The sequence below is a fragment of the Natrix helvetica genome (assembly GCF_964273705.1).
Source record: "Natrix helvetica genome assembly, chromosome: 3".
NCBI classification, from domain to species: Eukaryota; Metazoa; Chordata; class Lepidosauria; order Squamata; family Natricidae; genus Natrix; species Natrix helvetica.
This window is the reverse complement of record NC_138549.1, coordinates 3,006,953-3,027,053: the sequence shown is the minus strand read 5'-3', so window position 1 is coordinate 3,027,053 and position 20,101 is coordinate 3,006,953. Positions and strand designations below refer to the sequence as shown.

General features: G+C 42.6%; 1 protein-coding gene across 4 annotated transcripts; it reads right to left on the bottom strand.

Annotated features, from left to right (window-relative positions):
• Positions 1–1,864: 1,864 nt before the first annotated feature.
• On the bottom strand, positions 1,865–15,901 carry MTRF1 (mitochondrial translation release factor 1). Of its 4 annotated transcripts, none has more exons than XM_081947917.1 (11): positions 15,782–15,901; positions 14,128–14,299; positions 12,982–13,405; positions 11,976–12,067; positions 10,724–10,805; positions 9,697–9,804; positions 9,440–9,612; positions 8,415–8,532; positions 6,164–6,300; positions 4,804–4,902; positions 1,865–2,076 (listed from the first exon to the last, which is right to left on the bottom strand). In XM_081947917.1, the coding sequence occupies exons 3-11, from the start codon at positions 13,388–13,390 to the stop codon at positions 1,954–1,956; spliced, it is 1,341 nt and encodes a 446-aa protein (XP_081804043.1). In that variant the 5' UTR covers positions 13,391–13,405; positions 14,128–14,299; positions 15,782–15,901; the 3' UTR covers positions 1,865–1,953. The 4 variants fall into 4 exon arrangements, with proteins under 4 accessions (XP_081804043.1, XP_081804044.1, XP_081804045.1 ...); XM_081947918.1 differs by lacking the exon at positions 15,782–15,901 and adding an exon at positions 15,491–15,686; XM_081947920.1 differs by having other exon boundaries at positions 1,938–2,076; positions 4,804–4,898.
• Between the last annotated feature and the right edge of the window lie 4,200 nt (positions 15,902–20,101).

Sequence of the window (20,101 nt, the reverse complement as noted above, 5' to 3'; positions counted from 1 at the left end):
ATCCGGAGGCTCCCAATCCTCACAGCAAGGGCCGAGCCGGGCTCAGCAGGCCTCTTAAAAAAAAAAGTTAAGAATAGGAAAGAGTAAACATGAACAAGATTGCAACGGGAGAAAAATCCGTTTTCTACACCATCCTCCGGACCTTTCGGTACAATCCACTGCTCTTTGATTTCTCAGATTTTAAAATTTGAATGCAGGAGGCCTGAAATGATTTTGAAAAAACAACAACAGCGAAGTAATCTCTGTGTGTGTGTCTGTGTGTGTTTGTGTGTGTGTGTTCCAGCATAACTCCAGAACGCCTCGAGCAATTCCAACCAAACTTGGTACACAGATGACTTACCCTCTGGAAGCAAATACTTTGGGGATAGGACACCCCTAACACTCCTCGGGATGTGTGTTCTGTTAAGATACAGCCTGTTGTGCCTTAAAATGGCTTCTACTGTACAGCGCAGTGGAGTTACCATGGTAACGGCTTCATAGTACTCCACAAGGGGGCTCCCTCTGGTAAGGGGGAAAATCCAACATTAGAAATTATGTTTGGTCCGGACATTTTCCACATATAAATAAATACCCGGGCAACCCCGGCTTATCGGCTAGTTTAAAATAAAATCCTATTAATTGGGGTTGGGAGAATCCGTAAGCTTTCTGATATATTTAACGCAAGTAATTCAATGCAGTTGTGCTTTGTCGATTTTAATAGAAGCACCCTGAAATGAAATTTAAATTTAAAACTTGGCAGTGTGTGGTGTGTGTGTGTCTGTGTGTCTGTCTGTCTGTCTGTCTGTCTGTGTGTACGTACAATTCCACTGCTTTTGGCCTTTGCACCTTGGAGCAATTTTTTAATCTGCACTTTTAGCAAAATCTACCACGGCAACATGAGAATTCCAGGTAAAAGGCTGCACACTGTATCTCTACGGGTAATCCTCAACTTGCGACCACAATTGAGCCCAGAATTTGGGTTGCTAAGTGAAACACTTGTTAAGTAAGCTTTGCCCCCCTTTACAACTTTTCTCGCCACATTCGTTACATGAGGTTTGCTCCATTTTGTGATCTTGACACAGTTGTTAAGTGAATCACTTCAGCTGTTAAGTTAGTCACACAGTTGTTAAGTGAATCTGATTTCCCCATGGATTTTATTGGTCAGGTCACAAAAGGGGGACACTGCGACCGTCATTAATGGGAACCAGCTGTCCAGCATCCGAATGTAAATCACATGACCCTGGGGATGCTACGACGGTCATAAGTGTGAAAAACTTATAAGTCACTTTTTTCAGTGCCATTCTACCTTCGAACAGTCACTAAGTGAGCTGTTGTTAAGTTGAAGACCCAGTACTTAAAACCAATTAGAACCGTCCAGTTTTCAGAATCAAATCAGTGTTTATTTTTATTTCTCTCTACTTACTCCTTTTTTATCCATCCCTTTCCCTTATATTCATGGAGTGAACTTCTGCACTTTTTTATGTGACTTTTGATTAATTTATTACAATTATTGGCTCAATAAATTTGCTGGAATTGTTTTTACAGCCGTTGGGAATATAGCCACGGTTTTTCTCTTTCTCTGTTATGTGCATTTCTGTACCAAAATTGTAGACTGGAAGATGGCTTCAAATAATATGAATGTGTTCTCTAAGGAATAGCTTCCCGTATGAGTTGTGTTCATCAACAGTCTTCCTAAACTATTGATTTTGTTCTTATTTCACTTGCTGGTAAATCTATTTATCCTCTTTGATAAACCAGTCGGAACTAGGCACAAATGAAATTGCTTCTTTGTGAAGTTGTGTGCACATTTTGCATAGAGAAAAAAAAGCAGATTATTTGAAAAACGCTCGCAAAATCAGAGGCCGTGTTAACCAAATACGAAATTAAACAAAGATATTAGCATTTCTTAGATAGTTCTCTTTAATTTTTTTACCAACACAATAAAACTTTTTTTTTTAAAGTTCGTTCATCAGTTCAGGAGCCTGCCGACAGAGATTTCAAATTATTTTCCAACTGTTCAGCCAGAAGTTTCATCTGTGAAGCCTCCAACAGGCTGCTGATTAAATCATCCAGATGTTCCTTGCCGTTTAAAAATCCCTACCAAACAAAAGCAAACATTTGAAGGAGTTACTGTGGATGGAGACAATCAAAGTAAACTTTCTTTATCTGGACAGATCTGGACAGCACAACACTTCAAAATATAGTTGCTAAGAGGGCTATGAAATGATTCCGAAGTACTTCAAGTCTTATGTTGTATGTCTATTATTAAGTATGCAATTAATTCTTTTTTCTAACTTCTTGTTAGAAGAATTGAGATGTTACAGTGACCTTCCGTCTTCTGTGAAGTTACAAGTCCTCTCCCCTCCACATCCAAGACCTGATGGGGTAGGAAGAATGATTCACATTTATATATTTTTTGTGCTGCTAGAACATTAACTGACCACTAGAAGGCAGACAACAGCTGCAAAAATCAGTTATTGGCTGCCTCCTGGTGGTCAATTCTTAGCATAACACTTCAGCTCACAAGACAATACTTTTCTGTTGTTCACAGAGGAGTCTTCTTTATTTTCAAACTTCTGCACATTAGAGTCAAAATAACTAGAAGACCTCCAAGGTCCCTTCCAACTCTGTTATTCTGCTTATCAGTAACTCGTGCAAATATCTGTCAGTGCAATTAACAAGTCTGGGTTGGAGGGCATGGCTTGATGTCGCAACGACACGACATGCAATCTTGGGGCTCCAGGATTGCTATCGATATCTCTGTTCCTGGACGGCCCTTTTGGACCTAAACTGTTCTGAAGGAACAGTGATAGAGAAGAGCATGTCCTGTTGATCTCAGGGGCATCGCAAAGCCTTTGATTGATCCAGGAGAAAGCTCCTTTTGCCAGCTACAAGAGAAGCAGCCAAAATGGCTGCAGAAGGTTGGGACAAGCCTCTGAAACAGAAGCAGTACAAGAGTGTGTCGAAATGGTGAGAAAAATTGTTATTATTAGAGAAGGGAAAACCCAAAAGAATTGGAATTTAAAATAAAATTGAAGACAGAAGAAAATAAGTGGCGAATTAACCCTGATTTAAGACTATCGTATTATCTTTTTTACCTTAACTTTGTTTTTTAGGGATGGACTTTTTACAAATGCCTCTTACTTTTAAACTGGACTGGTCTCTTTTTTTCCTTCTTCCTCTATACTTTTTCCATTTTTTTGTACTCGTGGATTAAAAGCTTCTTCTCTCGTAAGGCTTGGACAGAGCGTAATTTTTTAAACATTTTTTTTACCCCTCTCAGAACTTGGTGTTTACAGAGAGAGGCAGAAACAGATGGAAAAGAGGTGTTCCTTTGAAGGAAAGAGAAAGCTTTGATTTGAAAAACTCCACTGAATTTGTTTGAAACCTAAAAAGCCTCAGATGTTTTGGCAGTGTTTATAACCTGGAAAATGGCACAACGTGGAGAAGAAAAGGCACTAACTTTGCAAAGAATCTTCTTAGAAATTCAAAAAGTTTTAATAATTACAGAGAGAATTGAAAAGAGACTTGAAATTATAGATTAAAATACAGAAAGTACGGGGACAGTGATGAAGTTTGAGGATAGAGCTGAAAAAATAACAGAGACATATGAAAGTGATAAGAAAATTGTTGACACTGACAGCAAACTGAGAGTGGAGGGAAATAACAAGTGTGAAATACAGAAAGGAGAAATCAATAAACCAGAACTTTATTCCAGATGCAGAAAATAGATGAAAGAAAGGAGAGAAAATTTGGCAGAAATAATGAGAGTAATCTCGGCAGAAGCACTAATGATAACAAAAGTTAAGCTGATAAAAGGAGCAGATAGAGGGTTTCAAATCCTTATTAGACATGCAATGAACAACAAGTTCTTAAAAGAAGATTTATCAAGAAAACACTTAGAATACAGACTTTACAAATGGCAAGAGATATTGGACTACACTATTTCTGGAAGGATACAGGATGATGAAATGAAATGTCACAATAAATTTTAGTTAAATGTAGTTAAATTTTGAGTGCTATGTACAATGTAATAATAGCTATAGTCAAATAAATGATTAATAATGATAACAAAGCATTTATATATACTAGATTGATAATATGAAATTATTATAATACTGTAAGTGAGGATTATGGAGATGATGTTGAAAAGCCTTTTTATAAAAGATAAACAATTCTATATAGAATAGAATATAAAGATGTAATATCATTGGATGATTTCAGGATGATGTAATAAAATATCATAATATAAATTTACTTCAAATTTAATATGCCTTATGTTGAAAGGATGTAATAATAGCTAGGCTTAATGGATGTTTAATAATTATAACAATTTGTATACATGTACGGTATATTAGATTGATGATACTAATAATGGAGAAAAAACATGGAATTGAAAATTATTAGAGAATGTTATCACTGCTAAAATAATAGAATGACTTAGAATAGGAGGAAGCATAACAACAATGTATATAAAGATATTCTTATTGTCAATAGGTGAATTTTCATAAAATTCAAGTGATGACTATGGAAAGGACACAGAAAGACCTTGTAACCAATCGACACACTGTGTGTAGTTGAAGAGGCTTTTATGTTCTATGTGTTGTGTGTTTGTGTTTGTCTGAAAATTTAAAAAATATATTTTAAAAAAACAATTCTGGGTTAAATTAAAGCCATGTTTAAAAGCACCCACCAAATCCAAAAAAAAAGGGGGTGATATATTCACGTTTAGCCCTTTGGTACATAATCGCTGCACCTCACAGGAACCCCAGCTGCTCCTGATTGCCGGGAAAAAATTCTGCCCACCTATTTTTGAATAAATACCTTGATATCGCGGGCCTCATAGGAAATCCTATGGTCAGTCACCCGATCTTGGTTGAAGTTGTACGTGCGAATTCTCTCCGATTGGGATCTTGACCCTAACTGGGAAAGAGGACAGAGGTAGTCCTCGACATAACTGAGTCCAAAACCTTTGCTGCTAAGTGAGACACTTGTTAACACACAATTATTAGATTACTCTTTTATGTAACATGTTCCACCATGCACTTTGCAACTTTTAATTTCTCGTAGTAAACCTTAATATTTCAGCACAGGGTTGCAAGGAATGGTTTTTCATCTGTCTTGTGACAAGAATAAAGAACACACAAACCAGTTTGGGTATTTGCTATTGTGATTCGGAAATGAGGCTGGATCAGGAATGCACAGCACAGTCCTTGGGGCATTGTGGCCCACCAGGGGCCATTGGAGCTGGCAGCAGATTCGGATAGTGAGGAGGTTGGGGAGGAACCTGGGCCAGTCCTGGAGTCTGGGGAAGACTCTGACGAGGCCTCTGAATCAGAGGCAGAGATAGTTATTTGCTGCCTCCGGAGTCCGACATCAGTGAGGCAGAAGAACAGCTGGAGCCTGTTCCCAGTGTGCGCATGCGCAGAGTTGCCAGACGAAGGGAACAGCTAAAGGACAGGGGTCGACTTGGGAGTAAGGCCACAGGTGGACGATGAACGGCCTCTTCCAGAGGAAATAAAAAAGGAGCGAAAGGGGAGTGGAGTTTGCAGGAGACAATTACTTCGCTTCATTGGTTCGTGACTCTCCGAGACTCCATGCCAAGTTTTGCAGATGTTGGTCTGGCAGCTCTCCAAGCCAAATAAAGTCTGTGACTGTAAATCCTCCCTTGAAAGACTTTGCCGGATGAGAATGAGCAGAATTCATAGTCAATTAATAAAAGGGCTTTTTGTCAGGACAAGGAGTTTGCTTCATGCTCTCGGGTAGGTTTGATCAGAACAGGGTGTGCCTCTTATTTGGACTTCCCCACAAGACTGATAAGGACCGTACAAAGCATGTACTCTCCCAAAGAAGGCTGTCCTATGTCTTTATCTCCCATTTCTATAGAGTCAAATGAGCCCCTTCATCTGAGCTTGGGCACTGATGGCGTTACCTAGTTTGGTAGGGAGATGTCTGCAAGAGAACTACCAAGCTCAGAGAGTACCATCACATTCCTCCTCTCTGCAAACCTCACTCCATTTTAGCACTGATGATGTTACCTAGTTGGGTCATGAAACGTCTGCAACAAAACCACCCAGCTCAGAGACCCCCAAGGACTCCATGGTTCAATCTTGAGCTACAAATACTCTCTTTTATGACGTCTTAATCCCTCACACTGAGTGAGAGTCATCCTATTGGATCTTACCTGCAGCTTTCTCGTACTTTGCTGTTCGTTTATGTCCTTCATGACAGTCTGGAGGTAGAGCTTCTCTTTCAGTGTCTGCAACGCCATTTCCTTATTCGCGAGCTGAGATCGGTCCTGCTGGCATTCAACAATGATCCCTTCGGAGAGAAGAGAAGGGTCCGATCAGACATCCATAAAGTAATTCTTGCAAACCGGTGAGATAACAAGACCACCTCTGCCTTTTATTTAACACCCCAGAGGTTCCTTTCGTAAACAGAAATGTATATAAACAGGATGAATGTAGTCTGTCATTTATATATCTTTTACTTTGGGCTTAAAAATCCATTCTTAATTAAAGAATTACTGAATTTTTGGACAAAGATGCACCGGAGTTTAAGATGCACCAAGATTTTGAAGAGGTAAATTTTAAAAATAAATTTTTTGCACTCTGCAGGCCTCTCAAACCCTCTGCACACCCGTTTTTTGTGAAAAGGGGCATGCAGAGAGTTTGAGAGGCCTCCAAAGTGCTCCAGGCCCCTTTTTTTGCAAAAAATGGGGCGTGCAGAGGGTTTGGGAGGCATGCAGAATACTTATGGGAGCTTGGGAGGCAAAAACAGTCCAATTTTTGTGAAAAACGGATTCGTTTTCCACCCTTTTTTACCCTCCCCAGCCCCCAGGAGCATTCTGCAGGCCTTCCGAATCATCTGCGTGTCCATTTTTGCAAAAAGCGGGATGCACAGGGTGAAGTTTCGGGAGCCTAAAAATGCTGTATTCAGTGTATAAGACGCACCCAGATTTTCACCCTCTTTTTTTGGGGGGGGGGGGGGAAGGTGCATCTTATACTCCGAAAAATACGGTATGTATTTAATGTTACACATAGTAACAGCAGTTCGAATCACATATGCGCAAAATTGGAAAATCAGAAGTACACCCACAGAGGAAATAGTCATAAAGAAAATATTAGAGTGTGCCAAAATGGACACATTAACGATGGAACTCAAAGATAAAGGGGAAACAGAATACTACTCAATATGGGATTTTATGGTATAATTGCCCAAATAATAGATACAGAAGTTAGAAAACGAATAATGAAAGAAGTTTAACAAACCAGAAACAAATACAGGTGCAAAGTTATACAGAAGAATATATATTGCAAGTAATATTCTTATCGGACTTTACACAACTATAAATCGAAATGTATAAAGTGATAAAGATATAGTGTGTTATGTTATAACCATGGAAACAATGGATATAATTATGATGTACAATATTATTATTTAAAAAGAGACTCTACTATATGATTAAGAGAAACATGGTTATGATTAAGGGTGCATAACATCATGTATATTTAAAAAGGTTTTGACAGAGCCAGAATACTGCTGTTGGAAACTGTGAGGTAGAATAAAGGAAAATGTACAATAATTTTTTAAAAAATCAACTCTTTTTCTCCCACAGAATTGTATTTTTTTGTGTGAGGAAGCATTGCAAACATGTTGGCCTTAACATAACTTGGGGAAAAGAATAAGGTAAAATTTTATGTAAGTGATAAATAATAAAGTAAAATAATATAGCAATGTTTTGGCCTGTCGACTGCCAGTTCCTCCAACAGCCGAATCGGAGGAGGAGGAGGAGGAGGAGGAGGAGGAGGAGGAGGAGGAGGAGGAGGAGGAGGAGGAGGAGGATCAAAGCAACCTGAGAGCTCCGAGGGGGAAGAGGGAATGGAGCTGTCAGAGAGAGAGACAGAGACAGAGACGGAGTCTGGGCCGCCGTCAGTCCTCAGATGGAGAGTAAACAGCCCCCAGGTCTGGAGGTGGCTGATGAGGAAGAGGAGGAACAGCTGGGTCCAGTGTCTGATGTGGGGATGCACAGAAGGAAGAGGACAGGAGAGAAGTGGAAATCTATGGGCCGGTCCTTGGGACAGAAGAGCCACCGCTGCTAATGAAGCCCCATCCTAGCTCTGGGGATCAAAGGCAGGGGGTGGAGATGAATAGGTGGGGTAGGCAACTATTCATCTCCCGGACAGACAGCCTTGTTAGCCTGTGATGAGAGAGACACTTTTTGCTGGGGCTCCGATTAAAGGAATCATTGCTTCAACTACAGAGGGTTGGTCGTGTTTGGGGAGCTGGGTCAGAACAAGCGAATCTTGAGGTCTAAGAGGAAGAAAAGGTCATCTATTACAGGATTAGAAGCTAGAACATTGATATTAGATTAATATTTACCCATATTTACATGAATAAGGAAATAATGATTAAAAAGAAAAATAACACCATACCTGTAGGGAGGTGTACAACTCTAACAGCGCTGTCTGTTTTGTTAACATGCTGCCCTCCGGCGCCTTTGGCTCGAAATGTGTCGATCCGTAAATCGCTGGGGTTGATTTTTATCTCTACCTGGAGAAAGAGAAGTCTGAGGTGTAATTTTATGGGGAACAGGGTGGATGGATGGATGGATGGATGGATGGGAGGGAGGGAGGAGAGGAAGGGAGGGAGGGAGGAAGGACAAGAGATGAGACAAGACAAGACAGTAAGATGGATACAGAAAAGGAGAGATGGGAGAAAAAGAGAAAGGAAGGATAAAGGAAAGGAGGGGAAAAGGAGTTCCATGGTATACAAGGAATTCCTCCTACTAAAAGATGGAAATGTTTGAAGCATCTTGCAAGATGGAGTCACATCTATGGAAATAATTGATTTGCTGCTAACTTACATGTGGCATTCAACAGATGGAAACACACACACACACACACACACACACAGACAGACAGAAAGACAGAAAGAAAAATAGAGAAAGAGTAATAGGCAGAAAGAAAAAGAAACAGAGAGAGAGAGAGAGAAAAAGACAAATAGAAAGAGGCGGATATAGAAAAAGAGAGAGAGAGAGACATAGAAACAGACAGAGACAAAGAGACAAAAAGAGAGAGACAGATAGAAAAAGAGAGAGAGATAGAAAGACAAAGAGAGAGAGAGATAGAAGGATAGAGACAGAGAGAGAGAAACATATAGATAGACAGAGATAAAGTCGGAGAGAGAGACAGAGAGAGAGAGAAAGACAGATAGAAAAAGAGATCTAGATAGAAATACAAAGAGAGAGACACACAGACAGAGAGAAAGGTATAGACAGAAATAAAGTCAGAGAGAGAGAGAGACATAGAAAGAAAGATAAAGAGACACACAGAAAGATAGAGATAGAGAGACTGTCAGAGAGAGAGTGGGGGAAGAGAGAGAGAGACAGATAATAGACAGATAGGAAGAGAGAGGGGGGGGAGAGAGAGAGGATTAAAAGCTGTGAAGAAACTCCTACCTTCTCTGACAGAGGGAGGACGATGACCGTCATGGTGCCGGTGTGAATCCGTTGCATTCTGGAAGACAAGCCGGTCTGAGGGATTCGTTGCACCCGGTGAGTCCCTCCTTCAAACTTCAAGTGTTGGTAGACGTGGCTTCCCAAGACTCGAGCCGCTGCGTGGTGGAGCCCCCCTAAAACAAGCAAGACCTTTTCATTTGGGGGGAGGGGGGGAGGAGGCCCCCCATGGAGCTATCCGGGTGAGGGGCTTCTCCTACCTATCTCAGCTCGGCAATACTTGGTGACTTCAAACGCCCAGCCTTTGTATTCTGCGTAACTCTGGTACATGTCGAAGACTTCTCTCGTGAATTGCTGGCAAATGTCGCCTGAAACGTAAAATCCGCTGAAATATCAGTATGAGCAATATTTTTAATAAAGAATTTGCAAGCACGACGAAGGACAAGGCCGTCCTCAACTTATGACAGTTCGAAGTAACAACAGCACTGAAAAGAGAGACTTATGACCGCGTTTCAAAGTTACGATGATTGCAGCATCCCCACGGTTCAGAGTTACGACCATGCAGCATTCCCCATGGTCCAGAGTTATGACCGTTGCAGCATTCCCACGGTTCAGAGTTACGATTGTTGCAGCATCCCCATGGCCCAGAGTTACGACCGTTGCCGCATTCCCACAGTTCAGAGTTACGACTGTTGCAGCATCCCCACGGCCCACAGTTACGACCATTGCCGCATTCCCACAGTTCAGAGTTACGACTGTTGCAGCATCCCCATAGTCCAGAGTTACGACCATTGCCGCATTCCCACGGTTCAGAGTTAGGACTGTTGCAGCATTCCCATGGTCCAGAGTTACGACCACATGGTCCAGAGTTACGATGGTTGCAGCATCCCCACGGTCCAGAGTTATGACCATTGCAGCATCCCGCAGTCAAATTTAGGACCCTTGCCAACCGACTCCTATTTATGACGGTGGCAGTGTCCCGGGGCTTGTGACCGTCTGACCAGCGAAGTCAAAGGGGAAGCCGGATCTGTTTAACAACCACATCGCTAACTTAACATCTGCGGTGATTCACGTAACCACGGTGGGCAAGCAAGGTCATAAAACGGGGCAAAACTCCCTTCCCTTCGCTTAGCAACTGAAATTTTGGGACTCTATGGTGGGTGTAAGTCGAGGACCACACCAAAAAGAGAAACTGAGGAAAAATGAGGAACGCAACAAAAATAAATCAATTCCACAAAGCCAGGAACTCAAACTATGACATCTTGAAATTATGATATCTTTGCTCACCGCCTGTCGTCCTGCCAGATGTGACTTCTAAAAGGACGCTGTTTTCGTCGTATTTGCCCCTCGGCATTATCTTCTCACACAGCTGAAGAAAGGAAAAAACGAAACATCGGTTGACAAATAACCTCATGCGTCCACTTCGACGGTGTTCGTAGCTTCCGTTATTGGATCTTAAGAATTCCTTTTGCAATTGAGAGTAGTCCTCGACTTATGACCGCAAGGGAACCCAAAATTTTCTGCTGCTAAACGAGACATTTGTTCAGTGAGCTTTGTCCCATGTTATGACCTTGATTGCCACAGTTACTAAGTGAATCGCGGCAGTTGTTAAGTTAGTCGCACGGTCGTTAAGGGAATCAGGCATCCCCGTGGACTCTGTTCGTCAGCAGGTCACAAAAAGGAGACCACGTGACTCCGGAACCTGCAACAGTCCCAAGTACATGCCAGTTGCCAGGTTTCTGTATTTTGATGGCATCACCATGGGGAGACCACAATGATCAGAGCTGAAGAAGCTCCTTGGATGAGAAGCAAAACGTCTTCAAGGAAAAAAACCAAGAAAGTCCAGTTGCCTCTTGAAAAAAGCACCTTTGAATCTCCATGGACATTCCTTTGAAAATGTTTTGTTTCTCATCCAAGTAGCCCCTTCAAAGGAGGAGGAGGAGGAGGTGGTGGTGGAGGAGGAGGAGGGGAAGAAGAAGAAGAAGAAGAAGAAGAAGAAGAAGAAGAAGAAGAAGAAGAAGAAGAAGAAGAAGAAGAAGAAGAAGAAGAAGAAAGAAGCCACCTGTCAAGCAGAACTGAAGAAGCTTCTTGGATTTGTTTCTCATCCAATTAGCCTCTTCAAAGGAGGAGGAGGAGGAGGAGGAAGAGGAGGTAGAAATAGTAGTAGAAGGAGGAGGAGGAGGAAGAGAGGAAGAAGAAGAAGAGGAAAAGGAAGAGGAGGAGGAGGAAGAAGAAGAAATGTTGTAGTAGTAGTAGAAGAAGAAGGAGGAGGAGAAGAGGAGGAGGAGGAGGAGGAGGAGGAGGAGGAGGAGGAGGAGGAGGAGGAGGAGGAGGAGGAGGAGGAGGAGGAGGAGGAGGAGGAGGAGGAGGAGGAGGAGGAGGAGCGAAATGTCTTCAAGGAAAAACCAAGGAAGTCCATTTGCCTTCTTGGAAAAAGCACCTCTGGGACAACCATGACCAGGATGACTAAGAGTCTCCATAGACAAAGCTCTTGATAAACACCGACCACAACAGCTGGATGCAGCTGGCTCCTGCTCACCTCTCGGTAGAGTGCTCTCATTGTCTGCCTCATGCCTTCCTTCTCCTCTGTAGCAAGTTCTAGCAGAGGTTTCTCTTCTGACTGAGTTAGCTCTGTAATAAAACAGCAGAACAAGGGAAGTTGAAAAGAGATGAGTAAGTTACACCAGACGTCGGAAATTCAGGTATGGGTGGAGGTTCCCTCAGATGTAACGGAAACAAAGAAATCGTGGCGCTCCCCAAAATGAGGGCCAAAAGAAAAGCGGGGGGGGGGAGTTCTATACAGGCAGTCCTCAACTTATAGCAGTTCAGGTCAAGCTTCGAAACATAACTGGTGCTTCTTTCACTTTTACTGCTTCTCAGCTTTCCAATGAACTATGGGGGGCAGGAAGGAAGATGGAATTGGAGTGTGGGTTTTAAACCTCCGGCTGTGAGAACCAAGGTCACTCCAGCAGGGGTTTGCCACACTTTCAAGACCTCTTCTCAGAACAATATTGTGAAATTCAATTGGACAAGGAGTAGGAGGGAGGGAGGATTCTATGCTTTAAATTATACCGAATTGCGCGGGAATTAGCCAGAGCTGGTTTTGCTCTCATGCCCTGCCAAATGATGTACTCCATAAAGCTTAGCATTAAGAGATCGTCAGTCGCAACCTTGACAGTTCGTTTAGTGGCCGTTCAAAGTTACAGGCCCCAAAAAGAATGACTTAGGACCGTTTTTCACGCTTACGACCATTGCAGCATTCCCGTGATCAAAATTCAGATGCTTGGCACCTGACTCATATTTATGACGATTGCAGTGTCCCGGGGTGACGCCTTTCGCGGCCTTCCAATGAGCAAATTCCATGGGAAAGCAAGATTCACTGAACCATCGTGTTACTAACTTACCCACGGCAGTGATCCACTTAGCAACTTTGGCTCGAAAGGTCGTAAAATGGTTGCAAAACTCACTTAACAAATGTCTCGCTTGACAACAGAATTTTCGGGCTCCGTTGTGGTCGTAAGTCGAGGACTACCTGGGTAACATACCTGTACACATTTTCTCCAGTTCCCGGATTTGCTTTTCAGCCTCTTGTATTTGTTGAAACGTCTCCACAAAGGGGGATAATTCAGCCCGTCGTAAACTGAGGTCCTTTTCCTTAAATTCGTTCACTGAGCAGGTGCTGAGCAAAGCATCGATCCTTTCGTATTCTTGCTTCAACGTCTGTAAGTAGGCCTGTAGGGGGCCGCTGTCCCAAAGCATTCCCAAAGCCCTGGAGCTGGTATGGAAGGTCCTCGCAGATGTGACGGTCCTGCACTTACAGCTGTGCGGAAGGGTTTCCAGCTCCGTCCAAAGAGGGATTCTTTTAGCAAGGGATGGAAGAAGGCAACTGCGGTGATACTTGAAGCATTGGTGGAAGAGAAATCTAAAAATGGGGCTTGTCTGGTGAGGTTGCATCTTGGGTGGAACTTTCTGGAATATACAAATAAAACCTTAGTATTTTTCATTCAGTTCTTGCCATAGCGTCTGTCTGTCTGTCTATCTAATGATCTATCTATCTATCTATCTATCTATCCATCCATCCATCCATCCATCCATCCATCCATCCATCTTCTCTATCATCAGTCTGTTTATCTATCCACCCATTTATCTTCTCTCATCTATTATCTATCTTCTATCATCTATCCAACCATCATCCGTCTGTCTGTCTGTCTACCCATCTATTATCTATCTATCTATCTATCTATCTGTCTGTCTGTCTGTCTATCTATCTATCTATCTATCTATTTATCTATCTATCCGTCTGTCCATCCATCCATCATTTATGTCTCTCTCTAATCAATCATCTATCCATCCACATATCCATCCATCTATACATTTATCCATCCACCTATACATCCAGCCAGCCCGCCAGCCAGCCAGCCATAATGTTTCTCATCTATCATCTGCCTGCCTGTCTATTTATCTACGGTATTATCTAATCTATCATATCTCTCTCTCTCGATCCGTCCATCTGTCTAGACCCCATCTCATTATTTTTTCAAATAACCCAAGGTGGCAAACATATCCAACAGACTTCCCTCCTCCTACTTTCCTCACAAAAAGAACCCTACCAGGTGGGAAGGGCTAAGAATGATTAACTGGCTAAAAGTTACTCAGCTGGCTTTCATGCCTAAAGTGGGACTAGAACTCACAATCTCCTGGTGATTGGTCCAAGGTCACCCAGTCAACTTTTATGTCTAAGGCAGGACTAGATCTCACAGTCTCCTGGTGATTGGGCTAAAGTCACCCATTCAGCATTCATGCCTAAAGCGGGATTAGAACTCGTGGTCTCTTCCTTTCTTGTCTGGTGCCTTCAATGAATTCCTAGGGGAGCAAAGGGGACTAATTTATAAAATCTGAAGCCAATGGAAGCAGGCTAGGAAAATCTGTTCTACGTAAACATTTGAAACACAGTTACAAGAGGTTTTGTAATACAAATAGCAAACCAATACAATCATTCTCTTTTATGTAACTTTTAAATTACAAATAAACATTTCTAGCCAGAAGTTACATGCAGGCTCCTTGGTTCTCTCTGAGCTTGGTTAATTTTCTTGCAGACGTTTCATTACCAAACTAGCTAATATCATCAATGCATCCCGTAGAAGTTACATGAGATGAATTTGTGACATTAAAATTAAACAAAAAAATATATAGCAGTAAAACTCAATCTTAGGCATGCCAATTAAGAAAGGAACTCCACTTTTAACAGATTACAAGAGTTGGAAGGGACCTTGCAGGTCATCTAGTCCAACCCACTGCCCAAGCAGGAGACCCTATATCTGCCTCTTCCTAGGATTGAACTCATAACCTCCTGATTGTGAGGCGACAGATCCATCTCTTCAAATGGCATCAAATAGCTTGCTGACGCTATTTCTGACAGATACCTACTGACAACTTCTCTAACTGAGCAAGGCTCGAATCAAACAAACTGAAGAAAGCTGCAAAACACAAGAGCTGCATTTGTAAAGCAGAAAAACCTTCAGGTTCCCCCTTGACAGTTTATTGCCAAGCGAGGCCATTCCTTCTTAAATTTATTCCTAATTTTTATTCCAAAAAATTGCTCCTTTTGCTAGATCCACCATTCTAGTCCAGAAAAGCTGCAGCAAACAGATACTGCTGTTTGCAAGCAAAATGCAAATCCAGACAAACAGGCCCTTTAATCTTTGCAAAAATCCCATCTTTAATTTTTGCAACTTTTAATTTTTGCAAAAAAATAAAATAAATCCGATTGTTGTCCCCAATTCGGGTCGGGAGCCTGGTGCCAAAGCCAATGATGGACGCCAGACACGAGGTGCAGGTTTTCTGATTGCTTTTTATTGCAGTCCTCCAAGGAAAAGGGTCCCTGGTCAAAAGGCCAAGAAACGAGAATAAAGGATTAAGTGAGCTTTATACATTTTCACTAAAGGAGAAGGCGGGATAAGGTGAAATAATAAGATGTATCCTCTAATAAACATTTTAGCAATAATTCTACAATTTGTTCTATTGGTCTATAACTGTCCCATTCCTAAGCCTTACCTAATGAATGCTCCAGGAGTAGTTATCTAATAGACTTTTCATTTGCTGAAGACCATCTCCATTGCTAACTTTTGGCTGAGGTCTGCAAGTTGTCTAATCCTTGTTATTTTTATCAACTTTCTAACTACCCATAATTGCTATAAGCTTTACACATGCATATTTCCTGTTCATAAGCATTCTTTGTTGTTGTGAGACAGACACACACACACACACCAATTACAGTCTTCCTGATTTACTTTCAAGTAAACCAAGTGCTTTATTTTAGCAAGCCAGCCCATCACCATCGCTCACCTTGAAAGGAAGAAGACATCAGGTAGCCAATGCTGGCTCGAAGAAGGAAACCGCAGAAAGACCAAGCAAGGAAGTGAAGGGGGGGAAACTACATTTCCCAGCAGCCCTTTCGTTCTGAACTACAACTCCCACAAGGCTAGTGGGAGATGCTTACATTTTAACCTCTGCCGTGCCACAACACTCTTAAGCCAGCAAAAGCAGTATGATTTTAAAAAGTGGAGAGGAATTTCCCACGTTATTTTCTTTGGGGGTTCAGCATTTTTGCAATTCAGCTTTGTCCTCTCCCTTAAATCTCCATCCCTGCATCTCAATTTTTTTTTTTTTGTCAAAGGACTCATTTTTATTTTTTTTGAACAGTGGTAAATATGGGTGTGAACCAGTGGTGGTTGTATTTTTTTTTTAACTTGGCAAACTTTAAGTGGACTTCCAACTTCCAGAATTCACTGCTGGAGAATTCTGGGAGTTGAAGTCCAGTTATTGGAAAGTTGCCAAGTTTGGAAAAGACTGGTGTGGATTTCTTTTTTTAGAATGGCTCGATGCCATGTTCGCCTGTTTTTAAAAACATTTTCCAAGCGAAATTAATAATGCATTAATGATGGAGTTTCAGCCATCACTGGTTGGGATAGGAAGCAAGGAGATGTAAGGAAAAGTTTCCAAAAGTTTTCTCGTGGTCATCTGGATTTTGGAAATCCAGACATGGTCGCCTTATTCATTATCCTGCAAATAATAAAATGCAATTAAATGTCCTTATTCTGCCTTTCTCTGTACCACTTAAAGGGGATAGCTTAAATCAAGACAGCATTTGCATAATTTCAATTTTGTTTACCACTCTCTTTTAACCATCAAATCAGCGATCACGTGATTTGCTTTCCAATGGCAGCTTATCATGGTTAGGACAGAATCAAATCAAACCGTTATTGTCAATGCATGACAGGCGTAGAATGAAATTGAATAGGTAGCTCTCGACTTGCAAGAGTTCATTTAGTGACCCTTCAAAATTACAACGGCACTGAAAAATATGACTTACGACCCTTGTTCATCCTTATAACCGTTGGAGTATCCCCAATGATCACCTGAGCAAAATTCAGGCGCTTGGCGTTCGTTTTTATGACGGTCACAGTATCGGGTGTCTCCCTTTGCGACCTTCCGACAAGCAGAGTCAATACGGAAGCCGGATTCAATGAACAAACGGCTGACTAACTTAACGGCTAGAGTGATTCGCTTAACCACTGTGGCGAGAAAGGTCGTAAAATGAGGCAAGACCGTCTTGCTTAGCGAAATAAATTTTGGGGCTCAATTGGGGTCGTAAGCAGAGGATTAGCCACAATGATTTTGGAGAGCAGATTCCTAGTTGCGAGTAATTCCATTTAAGGTGAACACAAGATTGAAAGGTCCCTGATTTCTAATAATACATTTCTATCACTCCAAAGCAAAATTCTGCCTGCCTCCCAGCCTCTCCATGACCTGCTTTGTCTGTTCCAGCTCCATAACTTCTAAATATATCAAAAGAAAAACCATCTACGGACTCTTCACATCCTGGGCATAAATTATTTCAACTTCTACCCTCAAAATGATGCTATGGAGCCGTGGTGGCAAACCTCTGGCACGCTTGCCACAGGTGGCACACTCTCTGCGGGCATGGCAAGGCATCACCCCAGCTCAGCTGCACCACGCATGCCTATGCGCCTCCTGCCGGCCAGCTGATTTTCAGATCTCTGCCACGCATGCGCGGGGGGCGGGACACATGCGGGAGGCACGTGGGGGGGTGAAGGGGGGGCAGCACACCACGCCTCCCTGCGCCTTGTGTTTGCTCCCAAGAGGCTTGAGGGAGGCCTACTAGGCCCAAAACAGGAGAGGGGCGGGGGGACCCCTGGACCGTTTTTGCTCCCACAAGGCTTCAGGGAGACCTACTAGACCCAAAACGTTCAGCCGAATAGGTAGTAACTCTGCCACCCACGCATACGAACCAGTTCTATTGGCGGCACCACATATGCCACCATCTTGTTTTTTGCTTCTGCGCATGACCGATTTTTTGCCTACTGCACATCCACACATAGCGCGCATCAAGCGGGCAAAGCACGTCCCTGAGCGATCTGGCGCTAAAAGAATCCAGAACCCACTCCTAGGTCACACATGCATGCATGGGGGGGGGACGCCCATGCGCCTGCATGGGGGAACGCAGGGGGGCACAGGGGGCATGCACGCATTGCATTATGGGTGCAGGGGCCGTGCTTTTGACACATGACGACAAAAAGATTAGCCACCACTACTATGGGGCACTGCATACCAGAACAACTAGACACAAGGAGAGTTTTCCCCCCATGCCATCACTCTGCTAAACGATGAATTCCCACAATACAGTCAAACTATTTACTAAGACTGGGTTACTATTATTCTTCTCACCCTTCCTAATTCCTATCTCCTCCCACTTATGACTATAACCTTGTTGCTTGTATCTTTACAATTGATATTGTTTTATTTAGTTTCCTAGAACGATTTATGTTGATTGCTTATTTAGTATCCTATGACCATCACTAAGTGTTGTATCTTACGATTCTGGGTGAATGTATTTTTTTTTCTCTTTTATTTGCACAGAGAGCATATGCACCAAAGACAAATTCCTTGTATGTGTCCAATCCCACTTGGCCAATGAAGAATTCTTCTCAAACATGTCACCAGGTTAATGAAAAGCATGGCACGTAAAGTTTGGAGAAAAATGTACACTAAACTTGCTCTGGTTTCCAAAGTGTCATATATTTTTTTCCATGTTTTTTTTTCATGGTCCAATGAGTTTAGGGTCATTTTACCAGCAGTGCAAATAGATTGATCATGCAGCTTCAAATCCAAACTCCATGCTTACTCCAGTCATTGGTCGCCTCTCTTTAAAAAAACAACCCTCAATATAAATGCCCCCAAAATTAAAATAGCAAGGTAAACATCTGTTAGCTCCTTTGCTTGCAAATCATGACGGTCCAGTCACCCCTCCACACGATTAGTGGCTCTCAAGTTGATTTTTGCCATGCTGATCGGACAAAAGATAAATAAAACAGAACAGGTCAGTCCGACCTGCATATTTAGTAGATGGACATCATTTTAACAGGATTGTCTGGGCTAATAGCACCATCTCTCTCAGTGCTTCTAAACTCTTATGTCGTCAGTCATCTGCTATTCGTCTCTATACTGCGATGACAGAATAACAGAGCTGGAAGGGACCTTGAAGGTCTTCTAGTCCAACCCCCTACTCAAGCAGGAGACCCCATATCGAGTGGCTGTCCAATCTCTTCTTAAAACCTTCCAGTGTTGGAGCATTCACAACTTCTGGTGGCAAGCTGTTCCACTGGTTGATTGTTCTCACTGTCAGGAAATGTCTCCTCAGTTCTAAGTTGCTTCTCTCCTTGATTAGTTTCCACCCATTGCTTCTTGTCCTGCCCTCAGGTGCCTTGGAGAATAGCTTGACTCCCTCTCCTTTGTGGCGACCCCTGAGATATTGGAAAACTGCTATCATGTCTCCCCTGGACCTTCTTTTGATGAACAAAAATACAAGAGTTGGAAGGGACCTTGGGGGTCTTCTAATCAACCCCCCTGCTTAAGCAGGAGAGCCTTATGCCATTTCAGACAAACTGTTGTCCATTCTCTTCTTAAAAACCTCCAGTGTTGGAGCACCTGCAACATCTGGAGGCAAGTTGTTCCACGGATTAATTGTTCGAAGTGCCAGGAAATAGAGGACGGGAAGACCACCAAGGTCCCTTCCAGCTCTATTCCAATTGAGGGGTCCTTGGTGCTCTCGGAGCTTGGTGATTTTCTTGCAGACGTTTCATGACCCTAACTAGGCAACATCATCAGTGCTAGTGATGGCCTCCTCCTCCTCCTCCTCCCCTTCTCCACAAAACCCCTGTCTCATCTAGCACTGATGATGTTACCTAGTTGGGTCATGAAACGTCTGCAGGAAAACCACCAAGCTTAGAGAGGATCCAGGACCCCCGATTCCTTTCCTCCTCTTCTTCCTCCTCCTCTCCGCGAACCCCACTCCCTTCTAACACGGATGATATTCCCTAGTTGGGTCATGAAACATCTGCAAGAAAACCATCCAGATCGGAGAGTATCAAGGACTTGATAGTTCAACTCTAAGCTACAAATTTCACAAATTACTTAATTAGGTTTCCAGCATATCTCAACACTGGGCAGGTGGTTCATTCCTCCTCCCTTCAAACCCTCCTCCCTTCTAGCCCTGATGATGTTCCCTAGTTGGGTCATGAAACGTCTGCAAGAAAACCACCAAGCTTAGAGAGGATCCAGGGCCCCACGTTCCTCCCCTGAGCT